This window comes from Trachurus trachurus, assembly GCF_905171665.1.
Source record: "Trachurus trachurus genome assembly, chromosome: 1".
Taxonomy (NCBI): domain Eukaryota; kingdom Metazoa; phylum Chordata; class Actinopteri; order Carangiformes; family Carangidae; genus Trachurus; species Trachurus trachurus.
In genome coordinates, this window is record NC_139891.1 from 6,006,448 (window position 1) to 6,023,018 (window position 16,571).

The following is a 16,571-nucleotide window of genomic DNA, read 5'->3' on the forward strand; positions in this document are numbered from 1 at the left end:
GAGAAGCGTTGAGATGTATGTTGCACGTTTGAGTCACCAGACCTAACAGGAAACTAAAACATAATTAATAAATGTGATTAAGAGGTGTCTTTTGTTCACATGAAAGCAGAGATATTATAGGAAATATCAAAACCAATTAAAGTAATCCCCAGGCCTCTTATTAGCTTTGACGGGAAGATAATATTTCCTGTTTCTTATCAGAAGGCAGAATGTTTCAGAAACCCTGAACTTGACAGTTTATTATCAATCTTGGAAACAGTTGACAAAACAACCTGAAACTCTCAGGCACGTTATCATATTTCATCAGCAGGACACGAGAGTGTGTAATGTGGTTGAAAGCTCTGTAACAAGCAGCAAGTGGATCTTGAGTTGTATATCTACGTACTGTTCTTTGAATTTGTGTACTGAAGTTATATAGAGTATTTTTCAGAAGCAGATCATTTTGGCTGTTGAGTTTGTTTCACAAGCTCATTTTTACTAACACGCTTTACATGAATCAAAAATTTTGGACAAATTGAATTTTAATCTGATGATATTATTAGATGAAAAGTCAAGGGAGGACCACAACTCTTATGACTGGATGATAAATTGAATGTCACACTCATCAAGTCCTTTTTTTTTTTTTTACAACAATAAATGAAATGAAGTTCCTGATGAAAGTCCATCTTCTTCATGTCACCTTATTTAGCATCCAGACTGTGGAAGTGTAACCAAAAGTTCTCATCTCTGTGATATGTTTACACATAATTAGCATGCTTGTCTGAAGTGCAGACACGGGGGTCAAACGTTCATGCACGCATAAGGACTTTTCCTTTTTTCCTTCTGCTATTAATCCTGTTTAAGAAGGATTCAGTGTGTGAATGAATCTTGCAGAAACCCAGAGCTTTCCATCCCCCCCCCCCCCCCCCCCCCATTTTTTTTTTTTATATTTTTCGGTTTTGCAGTGACTTGAAGTGGTTGAGCCACACAGTGAAATCTGCTGACCTCTGCGTTGGGGGTCGCTCTGGGGTCATGCCGTGTCACTGCTATGTCACACAGATGCCTGGAATGTCAGTTATGTTCCCTGACACACTCAGCACAGACCTTACATCATATGTTAACATGTCGTTCCCACCAGCCCATTCATGCAGAAGAGGAAAAGGGGGGTGGGGGTCCTTTACCATCAGTGGTCTATTCATCTCTTGTCTCTCTCTCTCTCTGTTGTTCTCCTCCTCTACTCCACTTCTCTCTCAGTCTTTGTGTGTCCCCTCCACCCTCATCTACTTGTAATCCCTCTCTCAGCCTTTTTAGGGGTTAGGGTTAGGGTGTATCTGTTCATATTCTTAAAGGGATACGCCAACATTTTTTTTTCGTGTCTTGCCTCACTCCAGTCCATGACAAGCAGATAGACACCATCCTTTCCACTGTCCGTGCAGTAACAAGGGAGATACAGAGCTGGCGCACCGCTAATTAGCTTAGCTCAAACGCTGGAAGTGTATAGGTAGTGTTAGCCTGCCTCCACCTAAAGTCATCAGAGAAACTCTTCAGCAACTCTAAACGGAAACCGTCTCAGACCGTCTTCGTCTCAGAGCTGACAAAACTCTCCCGTAAGGCATCTTGAGCGGTCAAATGCCGTCAAAACGGAGGGTTCAAGCAAAGACGGTTTATTTTGGTTCAAGCTAGCTACATGGAGGGTAGGTTAGCTTCCTATTTCAAAGTAAAAGCACAAATTCTATCGTCATGGTTTTCTGTATGTAAAGGGCAACGGGTGTTTTATTTTGTGAAAGTAACCGGAAGTGCATTGGTCACAGCGGCTAGCTTGAGTAGCGCCGAATTCGAAGACAAATTAACCACACACTGCTGATCTAAATGTCTACTTTCTCACCTAAAAATGTTTGAAATGTCGATAAAGTGATATATTTAGAGCTAAAATGAAATCAGCTTCTGACTGCTGATTTCGCCTTGGGTAGGAGGCAGGCTAACACTACAGCACTTCCAGCATTTGAACTAAGCTAATTAGTGGTGCGCCAGCTCTGCCCGTATCTCCCTTGTTACTGCACGCACAGTCAAAAGGATGGTGTCTATCTGCTTGTCATGGACTCGGGAGTGAGGCAAGACACAAACATTTTTTTTTGGCATATCCCTTTAACCCTCGGTCTTTGGGGGCCACATTGAAAAGGTTGAAGAGGGGGTTCTTCATATCTGGCACACACACATATGCACACACACCTACTTTGCACCCCTATAGATCAGCTGCAGGATCCCACTGCGCCATCCGACCACGTGGGCTCAATGCACAGAAGGGACCCTCTGTTGCGGTGCCATTCAGCCGAGGCCCATGATGATGTCACTGGGAAATCGCCTTCATCTGACACATACACACATATACACACCCGCTGCACAGCGACGCGGCTCCTCCCCCGCTCCCTTTTCTTCTCATCGCCGTGGTGAATGGAATTGCATGGCTGTGCAGTTCAATCACTGTCAAGTGCAAAGAAAAGGGGTCTCTTGTGCAAAATTTCATGATTCACAATTGATTAAATAGGGGTGTCATTTCATGGCTGAACAGGGAGGTGTGCGGAGAGGAGAGATGGAGGGAGGGGGGGGGGGGGTTGGTGAGACTTTTTCATGCCCTTGTGAGATATGGCTCAGAAATCGCCTGATGGGCCCCATTCAGAGCTGGAGATGTAAAGTTCTGGGCTTTATTCACAGAGTAAAATAAGAGGCTGGTATAAGAGAGGGGGGGGGGGGCAGAGTAGGGGAATTGCCAGTATCTTCTCATGGCTTGTTAAAGGGCTTTCATGCCCTTGAGAGTTATAGACCTAATATACTGCATGTAAGACGTATGATTTAGATTCCTGTTGTCATCTGGAAACTCCCAGGGTTCACCCAGCAGGGAGGCAGTGGGGGTGGGTGGGGGGGTGACAGAGGACAGGAAGTAGCTGAGGAGAAAAGAGGATGTTTCAGAGGGCGTACAGTTTCACCGTAGCCTACTCGACAAAAGGATAGTGACTACAAAAGTAATGAGGTTTAGAGGGAATTTTTTCAGCTCTGTCTTGTGGTCACTGTATTGAGTTGCAGACCTCAGACGGTAACCGCTGTGGTTGCCAGATTGAAACACAGTTACTCTAAAGTCAGAACTGTGTCCGGCCTTGTCAGGAAGCAGCACTGCAAAACGCTCAGGTCACCTGCACTCTCACATTTAGACCACAGCCAGTCAACCAACATCAAATACATTTCTCTACTTATGAAACTATAATGACTTCTCACTCTCTCATTTCCAAACATAACATTAGAATGGTTAACTTTTTTTTTACTTTCACTCATTGTACCAGGTTTGGCTTGCTGACTAATGTTGTCAATATAGATTCAGGAAGTGTTGTTAGCTTTGATACCATACTTCACCTCTGGAGCTACATCTGAAATCACTCCATGGTTTCCTAACGTAATAGACACGACAGTGGATTTGGACTCTTCTTATCATGATGACTTTGCGTCAACACATGGGAGCTGTAGAGTTACATAACAGTGTTTTTGTTTATACAAAAATTACCCTCACCTTTGCCCAGTCTTTACTGCCTGCACAGTAAATTGCTCTTTCAGGAATACACACATCTGTTTAACGCTAGTTACAATAGTACATTCTGTCCATGCTAAGCAAACATAATGATTATATAGCAATTATTTAAGTAGACATTAATATTTATTAATCAAATCAATTTTTTCCAAATGTATTCATATGTGATGGACAAACAACAACTATTACAGTACTTGTTATGCTATATTCTTGTTTTTGCTTGTCACTCACTTCTAATAGAAAAGAAGCTGGTAACACTTTACAATAAGGGTCCCTTAATTAACGTTACTTAGTACATTATTAAGCATTGATATATAAACTAATGTTAATTAATGCTGAGTAATGCATACATAATGATAACTCATTACATTATTCAACTTTTATTGTTACTTAATAATTTATTATCTAACTTTGAGTAGTAAACATGAATTAACTGCTTACTAATAGGCTTAATTAATGTGTTTCCTAATCCTAAGTAATACATAAAAATGATTGTTAATATATCTGTAAACAGCTAATTAATGCTTAATAGCTTAATAATGTACTACCGTAACTAACGTTCATTAAGGGACCCTTATTGTAAAGTGTTACCAAGAATCTTAGTCGTATGTAAACTGCTCTCTTCATGCTTCTTACCGTAATTACTTACTTATTTACCTACTCAATTACTCACTTACTTCCTTAGTAACTTACTTACCTTCAAATTGTTATATATACACTGAGGCACTCACAGCTCAGACTCAATACGCTGTTTGGCTCCTGGCTTCCACTGTACCTCCTCCATAGCTAAGAAATCATACATTACTCTGCACGCACACACACACACACACACATTAAACACACACAGGCCCCAGGATAAATGTGACTTGCACTAAAGCAGTCTCACAAGTGACTGGTGTGAGTCTGCAGATTTGTGTGTTAGAAACAGTACTCAGTTCACGTAACACAGGTGTGTGTGTGTGTGTGTGTGTGTGTGTGTGCGTGTGTGTGTGTGTGCGTGTGCGTGTGTTGAGTAATCCATCTATGTAAGCTGCAGGGATGCAGAGTAAAGATTTTTGAGGGGAGAAGGCGAACCAGCCCTCGTGAGACTCAGGCAGGCTGGCTTTGCTTTTGCCACAAGCTTTGGGGATTTGAGCTCTAACATTGTTCTCAGTGTGAGTTTCCTTGTTGTTGATACACACACTCAGAGTTATTCGAGGTCGTCTCTCAACCCTATTTCTCCTTAATCCAATTTCGGGGGGAAAGTTCCAGGGGAGAATAATCTTGATATCAACACATTTATGGTATTTTCTTATTTTCCCACTGTAACATTAGCCTCAGTTCATTTCCACATCAATGAGTAGATTCTAAATTAAATTATGCCCATTAAGTGAGTCATTTACGTTTCAAGCATTTATCTGATGCTCTTATCCAGAGTGACTTATAGTAAGTGCAAAAGATGAATAAGCTCGAGTTGCTGGATTTCAGATGCTCAAAACAGCCAAGAGAAAGGATTTTAATGGTCAAGGATGAGTGTAGAATACTAATGCGTGATCTCGTGCTACATGAAATACTGTAACAGTGGATAAGAAGAACAAAGGTTTCTGTGCTGCAGGAGGAAGCTAATTAAACATATATTAAACATGTCGTGAGGTGGCACTGAATCAACACTGCTGTGAAACAAGTGCCTGGGGAGAAGGAAAAATTCACATTTACTTTCTCCTTTTTTATCATTTTAACATTTAATGTATCTTATTCATAATTCCAAATGTTTTCTCCGTTCTTATTATTATTGATCTTGCCGAGACAGGTGCAACAAAGCAAACAGGAGAGTGATAGAGATGTTAATCGAGCAGAGAGTCTGTGCACGCCCCCACATGGCCCTCAGAAAAGTCCAATCACCTGTGTGCGTTTACCGTGAGCGTGTAATATCCTGTCTGTAATATCCTGAGACATTTTGTACGAGACTGCACAGGTGAACATCAGTGCTTTGAGTGGGCTGGGCATTATGTGTACACAAGTGGAGCTTTGGGGGGAAAACTATTGCGGGAGATCACAGAAATATTGCAATGGAATGCAAATATATTGTTAGGGAAGCCAAAGTATTTTTTAATTCCACTGCAGCCTCTTTCAGTTTATACTTTTCTTCATATGTCCTAGTGGTTTTTCATGCAGAGCTTTGCTGTATTTAAAAGGGTTTTTAGGAATAGAAACTCCCTCTTCCTCGTTTCTGTGGTTCTAAGCACAGAGGTCTGGTCTTTTTGTGTCCTTGCCCGGTTGAAATCCATGCATGCAAATGTAGTCAGTGAAGCCATATAATTGCAACACAAGAATATCCACCAGAAAGGAGTGGAAATTCAACAGCAGTTTGTGAGTTCCCCTCTGCCCTCTGGCCCGAGTGAATACCCAGCAGTCTCAGACCCTTGGATCTTGGTATCTGGGAAACTTTGATCTCTTTTCAGTGGTTTCAGTCTGAAGTGGCCACTTGCAATGATTTGTGTGTTTAAGACGATCCCCAGAGTAGATCCCCAAAGGATATATCATCTTTTCAGATAATGCATTTTTCTTTCTCCAAATTTCATTTCATTCATTCATTCAAACACACACACGCACACACTTTTCACCACTTTTTTTTGTGGCCCAAAACAAGAGGCTTCTGTGCAAAGCAAATCCATACTGTTCATTCAGAGCAGTCACTTAATGTGTGTGTGAGTTATGTGTACACACACACATACACACCTACATTGCATTCCTCCAGTTTTAGCCTCTGGAAAAGGAGGAGATTGACGGAGATTGATGGAAGAGAAAAAGGAAGAGAAATGTAACAGCAAAATATTCATAACTAGAAGACAGAATACAACTAAAAACCTAGATAGCGAACACAAGCACAACATTTATTTCAAATTCCACTTGACTGCAGCATCAAATGCGTCTCTCCGTGACTCATCCGTGTGTTTCTTCCACTGTGTTTCCAGCGTGATCTTTCTCATTGTCAGTTTAGACAGTTTAGACCCTTTGAAACTCTTTGCTGTAGGCTATTTGTTATTGAACTGAAGTGAGGCTCAGTCTTCTTCGCCATACTGTTAAAATCCTCCTGGATAAGAGTGTTTGATACCTTAAAGTGTGAATCTAAGAATGTAGAAAAGAACAAGTGTTCTCGCCCCCAAACTCTACAGCTGATAAGCTACGATAAGTAAGACTTCTAAGAAGTCACTAAGCATTTAGGTCATCCCCACTCTACCCCCGCTCATCTCTACCCGAGGTGTCCTGAGGTGCTGGAGCAGCTGTGAACTAAAGTCTGTCAGTGTATCAGTCTGCCGTGTCATGCCAGATGCCACATCTTGCTCAGAGTGTTGCAGGGATTCAGTCCAGGTAATTAATCTGAGCTTGTTAGCCACATGGCAGGCAGGTCGTCACAGAATCTGTCCCGCACGCTGCCGAGGTGACTCAACTACCCACCTACTCATGCATATAGTCTGTGGGTAGTCTGCTCTTTACAAGTATATAGAGTATATGTTAGTACATTTTCTGCATGCTGTCCGTGCACCAGCTTGTGTTGACAGAGTACGCGCTGCTGGCACACGCAGTAGCTTATCTCGGCCTCGGCCCCCATAGGAATGATGTCTTTAAAGTGAGCGGGCCGGGAGGGAGGGGTGAAACTGATATGTGCTGCTACCTTGCTCTCCCTCACATCCACCATGGGACTGCAACAGTAAATGATGGCATTAGGGAGGAGGGGAGGAGGGGAGGGGAGGGGGGGGGCGGAGCAGATGAACTGCTTTCCTTCCCGGAGCGAGGGGATGATACGTGGGGCTGGGGAGGAGGCGGAGGAAGAGAGGGGGCGAAGCTGGACAGGTGCTGAGAGAGAGATATGTGCTCTTTTTTCTCTGCTGCACAGGAGATTGGGAGGAATGGAGAGAGAAAGGGAGGGAGAGAAAAAGGACAGGTGAAATATTTCCCCCTGTGGCAGAGGAAATGAGGGAAAGTGGAAAGGGCCAACTCTGTATTGAGGGATGGACTAAACCATTCCCGGAAGGGGTGCTGATGCTCCCAGCCCCCCAGGCCTCTCTCTAAATGTACCTACCAGTGATGGATGATATTAACGTTTACCCCCTCTGCTTTTTCCTTACTCCTCAGCAGAGCTCAGGGAGCTCACTGTTTGTCTGTGTGTGTGTATGTGTATGTGTGTGTGTGTGTGTGCAGCCAGCGTAGCGCATGCCAGGCAATCCTGGCTTGGCCTCTCCGACACTCCCAGGGAGCAGAAAACATATCCCCTGCAACAATCGATACCTACCCCCAGCTCCCAGCCCCATCTGCAGTCCAACACAGCTCCTATCTCCAGTGGCTGCCACTACTATTAATTCTGTGCCCCACCGCTTCCTGCTTACAGCCCGGTCCCTGAGATTAAAGAGCAGCACAGCTACTGGAGTCCTTTGCTCGCAGGAGGAGGAGGGGGAGGAGGGGTAGGAGGGAGGAGAAGGGGGCACAGTGTGAAGATTGTTTATCCAGAGGAATCTCCTCACCGCCAGCTCACAAATACTATTCATTTCCACTTCAGGGCCACATGGGGCTAACCCTCTTCTGAATCTTGTCCATGTCAATTAATTTGCAACAAATCAACGTCTTTGTGATGCTCTTTTGCATATTTTTGTCCCCCGCCAAAGTAAACTATACACACAATTGTAGCAAGCTGGGCTGCATTCAAAGAAGTGCAGTGATTTCATGCTGAAATTATAGCGGTATTAGCTAGTTTTGTCAAAATGAATCCAGAACTAGTTTAAGGATAATTGTAGGATAACAAAAATGACAAACATTTGGAAGCCTCTCAAATGACAGGGTTTGTTGGTTTTGCTTATCCTGCACAATTATTTATTTAATTAAATAAGTTGATGAATAAAAAAAAGGTCTATATGCAAAGTTAACCATCTAATCGCTCTGAAGTGTCACCAGAAAGTGAATAGGCTTATTTGCCTCTAATGTCAGCCTAGTCCTCTATTAAATCTAATGTTGGATTTGATAGAAATGAAATATTTTTTTCCTGACCTTGGTGGAGGATTACCTTATTTCAGGTGATTTTTCTGATATTGATGAGTCAAAAAAGTCAAGGAAGACAGAAAACTGGCGATGGAAATAAGTTAACTCACATTCTCTATTCTGTCAGATATCATCAGTAAAGAAATGCACACTGTTATTTTCCAAAACGCAAATTTAAAAGTATCTAAATTAACTGAATATACTAATTATGTAATATCTTATATTATGTATATATATAAGTTATTCACATTAGAGAGACAGGTGTCAATGAATTTGGCATTTTAGCCCCAACAGACCTAAATGATTTATTGATTATCAACACAACTGAGATAAATAATAATTTGTGTACTGCCTGCATGTGGTATCTGAATGAGGTGGATTTGTTCCATCAAGAAGATTTGCACCTTAATTTAACATCTTCTCAGAAATTGTGAATCTTGCAACACCGACCCGGTGTCTCGCGAGAAACATGGACTGCTTTACAGCTCTATGACACAAACATGCCCGATAATCCGTGATTTCTTGTTAACATCACCCACCTCGGTAGACATCGCTCCATAGATTGCCTTCGCGCCGGTTTCGTTAAAAACAAATTCACATGGCCAGGGGGGAGGGAGAGGGTTAGCGTGAGTTTTTAAGATATGCACTCCGAAACTGTAGGGGGAGCTCCATAGACCGGACTTGCATAGTTCCCCTGTAAGGGACATTCTGCGTAATGGTTGCACAGTTCTATCCCTTATTGTCTCATGTCTCATCTCAGTGGGACTCAAAGTGGGAGTATCCGTCTCTCCGAGGCGAACATATGCCGTCCCTACTTTACTTGCTGTTTCTGTCTCCCTTTAAGCGCACACATGCAAGTGAAAGCTTTTGGGGGGGGAAGAATCCAGAGGAAGCAGTGTACACACATCATCGTGAATGCACACTGACTAATTTTACCTCTGCAAACATCCAGTGACTTGCACTGCATGGATTAGCCTCCTAAAGCATTCCCTTTGAAACTCGGCAAGTAGGGATTTCTTTTTAGGTGATCACTGCCCTAAGCAGCTGTTACACGCAGGATTAGCAGGTTCTGCCATTCAGACAACATGGTCTGTTTAAACTGGCAGAGTGAAGAAAGTAGAGAAAGACAGGAGGGGAGGGGAACGGGAGAGAGGTTATGATAGGCGGGAGCTGAGATGAAGTCGGTAATAAAGGGGGGAAAGATAGAGAGAGGAGGGAGAAAAGGAGGTGCGAGAGACGCGAAATGAGGAGCAGATGATAAGAGAAGGAGAGTGAGATGTGGAGCAGAAGGAATGAGAGGTGAAAGGAGCAGAGCAGAAGAGTGGAATCAGGATGTGTGAAGAGAAGTGTGAAGGGAAAGAGAGGCAAAGAGCCAGGAGAAGTCAGAGATGCATGGAGAAAAGTGAGTGAAGGAGGAGGAGGAGAGGAGAGGAGAGGAGAGAAAGCTTAAAGGTATCCAGTGTTGTGAGAATCAGACCTCTGCCAAGAAAGCTTAAAAGGAGCTGACAATGAGAATATTGTTCCCCCACTGTTTTTCATCCAGTCTTTTTTTGTTTCTTGTTTCACTTGTATAATATCATCCCTCTCCTGTCTCTGTGAGTGTGAAAGTGTGTCATCCAGCCACCTTTGTAATTGTGCTGGTACAAGGTGTTTGCAGAGAGAGAGAGGCTTGATGGGCTGATAACAGGCCCTGGCTGTAGGGGTGGAAAGACATTTCCATGCTGAGCACCTGGCTCACAATAGCATCTCGCTCTCGCCTCCCTTGTGTCTCCCAACATCTCCCGCTCGCTTTCTGCTCCGCCTCTCCTCCCCTCCCCTCCTCCACCCTTCCTTTCTCTCCTCTTGTAAATGGAGAAACACATCAGGGATCCCTGTTGTTATGAGCTCTATCTTTCCTCGGCTGCTGTTTGTCATTCTGTTCCTTCTCGCTGTGCCTCTCTTCTCTCGTGTGTCTAGCGAGACGTGCAACAGTGGCGTGGCAACCAGGCGGCTTTCTTACTTTGCCGTTTGATGCATAGTGGCACATTTCACCGCAACGAGCCAGCTACTTCCTGGGAGGAGAACTCATGACTCGTGTCAGCACTCGTCCTCCCCACTTTCACTCAGTACCCCCTTTTTCCCCTCTCTCTGCTATCCCCTGTGCCCCTCCTTCGCTTTTAGCCTATTCTGCCGGAAAGATAGGTAAATTGTACATTCAGACCTTCACACACACGTGCGCACACACACACTATCTCATGTATGCAGACACACTGCGCTGACAAGTGCAGCCTTTTCCAGTCACACGTCTCACCACTACAATTTCTTCACATTCTCATGTGGCTCCAGTGAAAAAGCAATTGTACACATGCATGCGCACACACACATGAACATTAGCACCCGCACAGACTCAGTAATATTCTGGCCCTTTATCCCCTCTTGATAATCTGTTTACCGAGTGCTGGGCCCATTTTTGGGAGAATTTAATTGAAACCGGGGCTAATCTGATGATGGCACGGCCCTGCATCACCTCCGGTTAGGCTGCACCTTCTAGTCCTCACACTCAATACCTTGCTACTTCATTTCATGCCTCACGGTTCAATACAGCGCTGCCCACTCATACATGCCACATTGATTGTTAATCCGACATTTGATATGCACCGTGCTCACTCAATTCTGATCTTGTTTTTCTTGTTTGTGCCCCTTCCCCACCCCACCCCCCCTGTTTCCCAACTCCCCTCCCAATGCTTCCCTTGTCCTTCTCCTCCCCTTCCCTCTCTCTCCACCCAGGATGGATATTATTCCCACCGGCCAAAGGAGAAAAGTAGAGTCGACAGCAACAACGAGAACTCTGTGCCCAAAGACTTTGAGAACATAGACAATAGCAACTTTGGCGCACGCTCTCAGCCACACCGGCAGTCCGTGGGGGCCACCAGCAGCAAGCAGCAGCGGGAGCATCTGCAGGAGAAAGCCCACGCCCAGCAGCAGCAGCAGGCCTGGCGGGACAACTCCCCGAGCCTGGGCCGCAGCTCCAATGAAGTGCTGCCCGTGGGCCACCAGCCGCTGGCCGTCGGCAACAACGCCTCCTACCCGGGCGGTCAGGGCGTCGCGGGAGTTTCGCGGCAGCAATACCGTGCCTCACAGGTCCAGCAGGCCCAATCCCAGCACAGACATCAGCACCCACACAGGAGGCCGGCCACCGCGGCGCCGCTAGAGGTGACCTACGACCAGCCGCCCAAGTGCGAGATCGGCGGGAAGGAAGCCATCTCAGCTCTCTCAAGGGCCAAGAGCAAGGAATGCCGGCAACAGATTGCCGAGGTGTACTGCAGACACAAGGAAGGGCAGCTCATGCCTGAGAAGGTCACTCGCTACTGCCCCCTTGAGGGTAAGTCCATCACTGTAATTACACTGATCGATTATTTGATTCTAGTTCATTCAAATTGTTATGCCTGTGGAGGTTAGGTAGTCACTTTGTATTCTGCACAAAAATCCTCTCATTGAACGGGTCAATATCCATCAAGGTTAACTATGTGGGAACACATAGAGTGTTGAGCTCCAGTCAGTCGTGTTATGCATTGTACGATGTCAGATGCCACATTGAGACCTTCAAATCCCTGAAAACTTCTGTAACAATCAGGTCTGTTAGGGTTTATCAGATTTGAGTGATGAAAGTCATCACATTTTCATTCTGTTATTCCTTAAAGGGATAGTAGCATTTTTTAAAAGTGGGGTTGTATGATCTACAAATAGCCCCTAAGTACTTAAATTGCAGTAGAAGACTCTCTGCACTCCTCCCGTTAGCAACGCCAGCCCATAGCCCTGCCCAGAGATTTACAACATACAGTGTTGTGAACAGACTGCCTATTTTCGCGGCCTAAAAGAGGTTTTACCTGAAAAAAAATACACAGTTCCATTGTTTGCTATAATATAATTTTTTCCAGTCCTTCAAAGTGCAGGAAAAACGCAGTTTTTATTCGGACCTAACCAACTGCTAACCCTGGGCGAAGGGATACGTGAGTTGGTTAGGTCCAAATAAAAACTGTGTTTTTCCTGCACTTTGAAGGACTGGAAAAAATTATATTATTATTGTAGATCATTCAAACCCACTTTAAAAAAATGCTACTATTGCTGTTTGGTCCAGTATGTGTTCATAGATACATAAATACAAGAGGGCAATATATGAATATACTCACTGTTCTGCAGCTTGTTCCACATGAATAGCAACAGTTGACAATATCATGAACACTCAGTATAAATTGTCACATGTTTTCACATTTGAACATGGTGGCATGAAATTCTGTTTGGCATTTTGCAAACACACCAAACCTGCCCCTCCAGAAAACTGACCTAGGTGAGGAAGTTTGTGTGTTTGTATCTGGAGAGAGCAACAAAAGGTGAAGCACCAAAGAGAGCATATCTACTTTGGAAACGGTAGCTGAAGATGGAGGCAGACGGATTGATTCAGAGACGAAATGGCATCAGGCACACTGCACTCCACTGCTGCTCGCTCTGTCTCTCTACATACAGTTTGCCTTGACTTTTGCTCGCACTTATTCAGGGCAAGGCACACACACAAGAAAGAGGAAGTGCGCACCCGTGAAATACTGCCCTTCACCTGTTGAATTATTAACACAATTGTGATCAACACGTGAGTTTCTGCCGTGACCATCTAGTGTCATCTGTCTCTCCATGCAGTAGCCCAAATGGTAAAAAAAATACATGTTTTTTTCATTTTCATGTTTGTGTCATATTCATATCAATTTTAGACACTGAAACAGTGAAAGATGTCAGTTGTTTTATAATGTATTGAAATGTTGGTATCATATCACTATATCAACAAATATTTCCTTGTGTGTTTTTGATGGGAGTCACTCCCAGCTGTTTTGTGATATAGCCAAAAATGAATAAATATCACAATATAATCACAATTAATACATTAATTTAGAGATTAATGTATCTTCCAAATGGACCATGTTAATGCGTGGAAATAGATGAGGAGGAGTGACCATAATATTGTGCAGTGCTCTTTAAATAATTATTCTTAGAGTCACTTCAGGATATCAACAAGCTACTTGAGATTTCTTGGTTTACTAGCAGCACACAACACAAAGTGAAACCTTGAAGTGATGCTGACAGGTTGTCAGTGTCTTTCTTGGCATACTTTGTCATTTGTTTTTCCACATTATTTCCTGTAACCCTCTGTGGCACAGTTTTTTTTCACAGCAACAATAACAATAATATGAAAATATAATTATAGTAAAAAATAATGATACCCACAAAGCTAAGAACAAACAGTGTACTCTGACCAATTGGGACGGTACATTGGTAAAATATTTCCTGTGCTTGCAATTGGAATTCTCGTCAAAGGCAAGAAATGTCTTTTTCACTTTTGTGTAATTGGTGAGGTAAATTGTTGGAGAAAATGGGGATGCTGCTTGTATTCTCTCCAAATTGGTTTCCAATTTTCATTTGTTTTGTCAAAGCTGGCCACAGAACACAGGTTTTCCTGTCTTGTCTACACACACACACACACACACATTTTTCCCTAAGATTTTATAGACAGCTGGAGTCTGGTCGTGGGCTCTGTAAACAAAATCTGTTGTGGCTGCAGCAAACGGTGAGCAACACGCATCAGCAACCTTGTTTAAGTGAACAGCACATACACACAAGATACATTCACACACATGGGAGTGGACTGAGTGCAGTATGGACAGCAGGAGAGGAGGAGAAAACTATTATACATCCTGTCTGTTCTCGTCAGATACCTTTCCTGGCCCTGGCTCACGTTATTAGATCTCGGGGAGGCACAGTGACTTAGCAACTTCTGTACATTCCCCCGTCCCAAGAGCAGGAGTATCGTTTGTCTGAGCTCAAGCTCCTGTCATCTCACACAGCTACTCACCATCCCACTCAAACTGACAGTTTGATCAAAAGAGACAAAGAAATTGAAAAGGGCTTTCCCCTGGTGGCTGGGCTGTAACAACACGACAGCTAAATTAAATCACTTTTCTTTCTTACTCTCCGTCTGCCTGTCTGCTGCCTGCCAATGTGTTATCTCTTTCTCTCTTTCCCTCTTCCCTTCCCTCTGTTCCCATCCCAATTCAAGCCCTAACCTTGTTAGCAGAGAAATGTCCAATTTGATTTGATCAGTATTCTGTCCTTGAGACCTCGGCTAGATTTGCAATCGTGTTAGCACTGGAATTAGCATCAATAAATACAGGAGGAACATGTTCACTAGGGGTTACCTCCAATATGTAAACTTGGCTAATCATTGATGTGACTGCTGTGTTGCTCCAGCAGACGTAGGCTATGAGGTGTTGAACGGTGACCTTGAATCCATACGCGTAGCATTAGTTTTCCTGAAGTGAGATTTGATTGTCGATTAAGATGCCATAGTATTTATGTAACGCCTGCTGCCAAACTGTGGGCATAGGCCACATAAAAGAGCCCTCCAGGCATCCCAGTCCTGGACCAGTTCCTCCAACTGTCCCCATGTATGGCCAGACTTCTTCACATCTTTGTCCATGTCACGGTGCCAGGTGTTTCTTGGTCTGCTTGTTATCCTTTTTCCCTTGTGGATTCCAGAAGAGGGCATATTTATGATGGGGAGCATACCTATGTTCCCCAGGTCCTATGTTCCCTGTTTTTCCCAAAAAGGGTCCTATGTTCCCCGCTGTTGCTGGTCGATGGACTCTCTCTATCTATCTGGCCTGTCTAGCCTCTACCTGGTCTTTTTACTAAACTTAACCAACTCCTTTCTTTATTGCCTAAACCCAACCAATGGGACAATTCCACTTCTCGCTCAAAGTCACAACTCAACTTCTCATTCAGAAATAGGCAAAAATCTGCAAAGTCACAACTGCACTTCCAGGTATGGGACCAAAAATTGCATGTTCCCTGGGTCCTTTTGGAAAAAAAGTGGGGAACATAGGACCCTTTTTTTTTTTTTTTTTAAAAAGGGTGCTATGTTCCCCAGTCCCATACAAAGTGGGGAACATAGGGATGATCCCTTTATGATGCAGGTTTGGCAAAGGGTATGACCAACCCAACTCCACCATCTTTGGAGGATCTCAACTTCTTTACTTTATGAGTGAAAGAGGTCAAAAATCTTCAAAGAACTATCACACGACTCTGCAGGTGGTGCAGGCAAAGTTACAGGCACATCAAAACAAACTATCAGCTAAATGAATGAGCTAAAAGAGGGGCACGAGGCGCCCCTTTTAGCTCATTGTTTTGGTTTTCAGGCGCCTGTAACTTCACTGTTGTGGCTCATGCTTATAGCTTGGTTTGCGTCCACAGCATTGTGCTGTTTTCAGCAGCTCTGATGTATTCTTCCTGCCCAGCCCCAAACAGCATGATGACCATTAGATGATTAGCTGATGATCCAAGAAGTAGATGTTGGACAGCTTAGAAGCTCAGTACTTAGCTGGTGGTGTGGTAGACATTTGGGGTCTGTGTGTGATGTTAGCTGGCAGTGATACTGGTATCTTGTAATGTGGTAGACAGGAGTGTTTGGTTGTTTATTTGTGGGTTGAGCAGTTTGAGTGTTGCTTTCTGGTTGCTGCTAGCCAACTCTATGTTTGTGCTATATGCAATGATGCCTGCTAACAAGCCATATCAGCTTAAAAGGTGATGTCAGTGTTGTGCTTGCTCTGCCCTCCAAGCAGCCATGGTTTTAAACCAAATAGTAGACCTATAAATCAAAACATTGATATGATATGTCTACAAACCTGACTTTGTGGATGGTTTCCAGGAGCAGACAGAATCCCCGAGACATTTTCAAATGCAATTTGGTACAAGCCCTTTGGGATATACTGTAGATCAGCTCCTGTTCTAACCTCTCATATGGAGGGTGGGTAAGAGCCCCAAGTTACACAAGATGATGGAGGAAGAGTGGGGTGATAGCAGATGAGGGAGAGGCAGTTTAAAAGATTGATGATGAGGGGAGCATGATGAAGACTGATGAATTCAAGAGGAGGGCTTCAGTTTTTTTTTCTTCTTTCTAGACAGGCCTGCAGTCGTGTTC

The 16,571-nt window shown here is 43.8% G+C and overlaps 1 protein-coding gene across 1 annotated transcript in view; it reads left to right on the forward strand.

Moving 5' to 3' along the window:
• The window catches only part of xylt1 (xylosyltransferase I), a gene marked incomplete at both ends in the record, with an annotated part of 93,152 nt that overhangs the window by 33,170 nt on the left and 43,411 nt on the right, over positions 1–16,571 (forward strand). Inside the window, one exon of the mRNA XM_083993610.1 lies at positions 11,336–11,930. Within this exon, the coding sequence (XP_083849736.1) occupies positions 11,336–11,930 (595 nt within the window). The remainder of the gene's footprint in view (positions 1–11,335; positions 11,931–16,571) is intronic.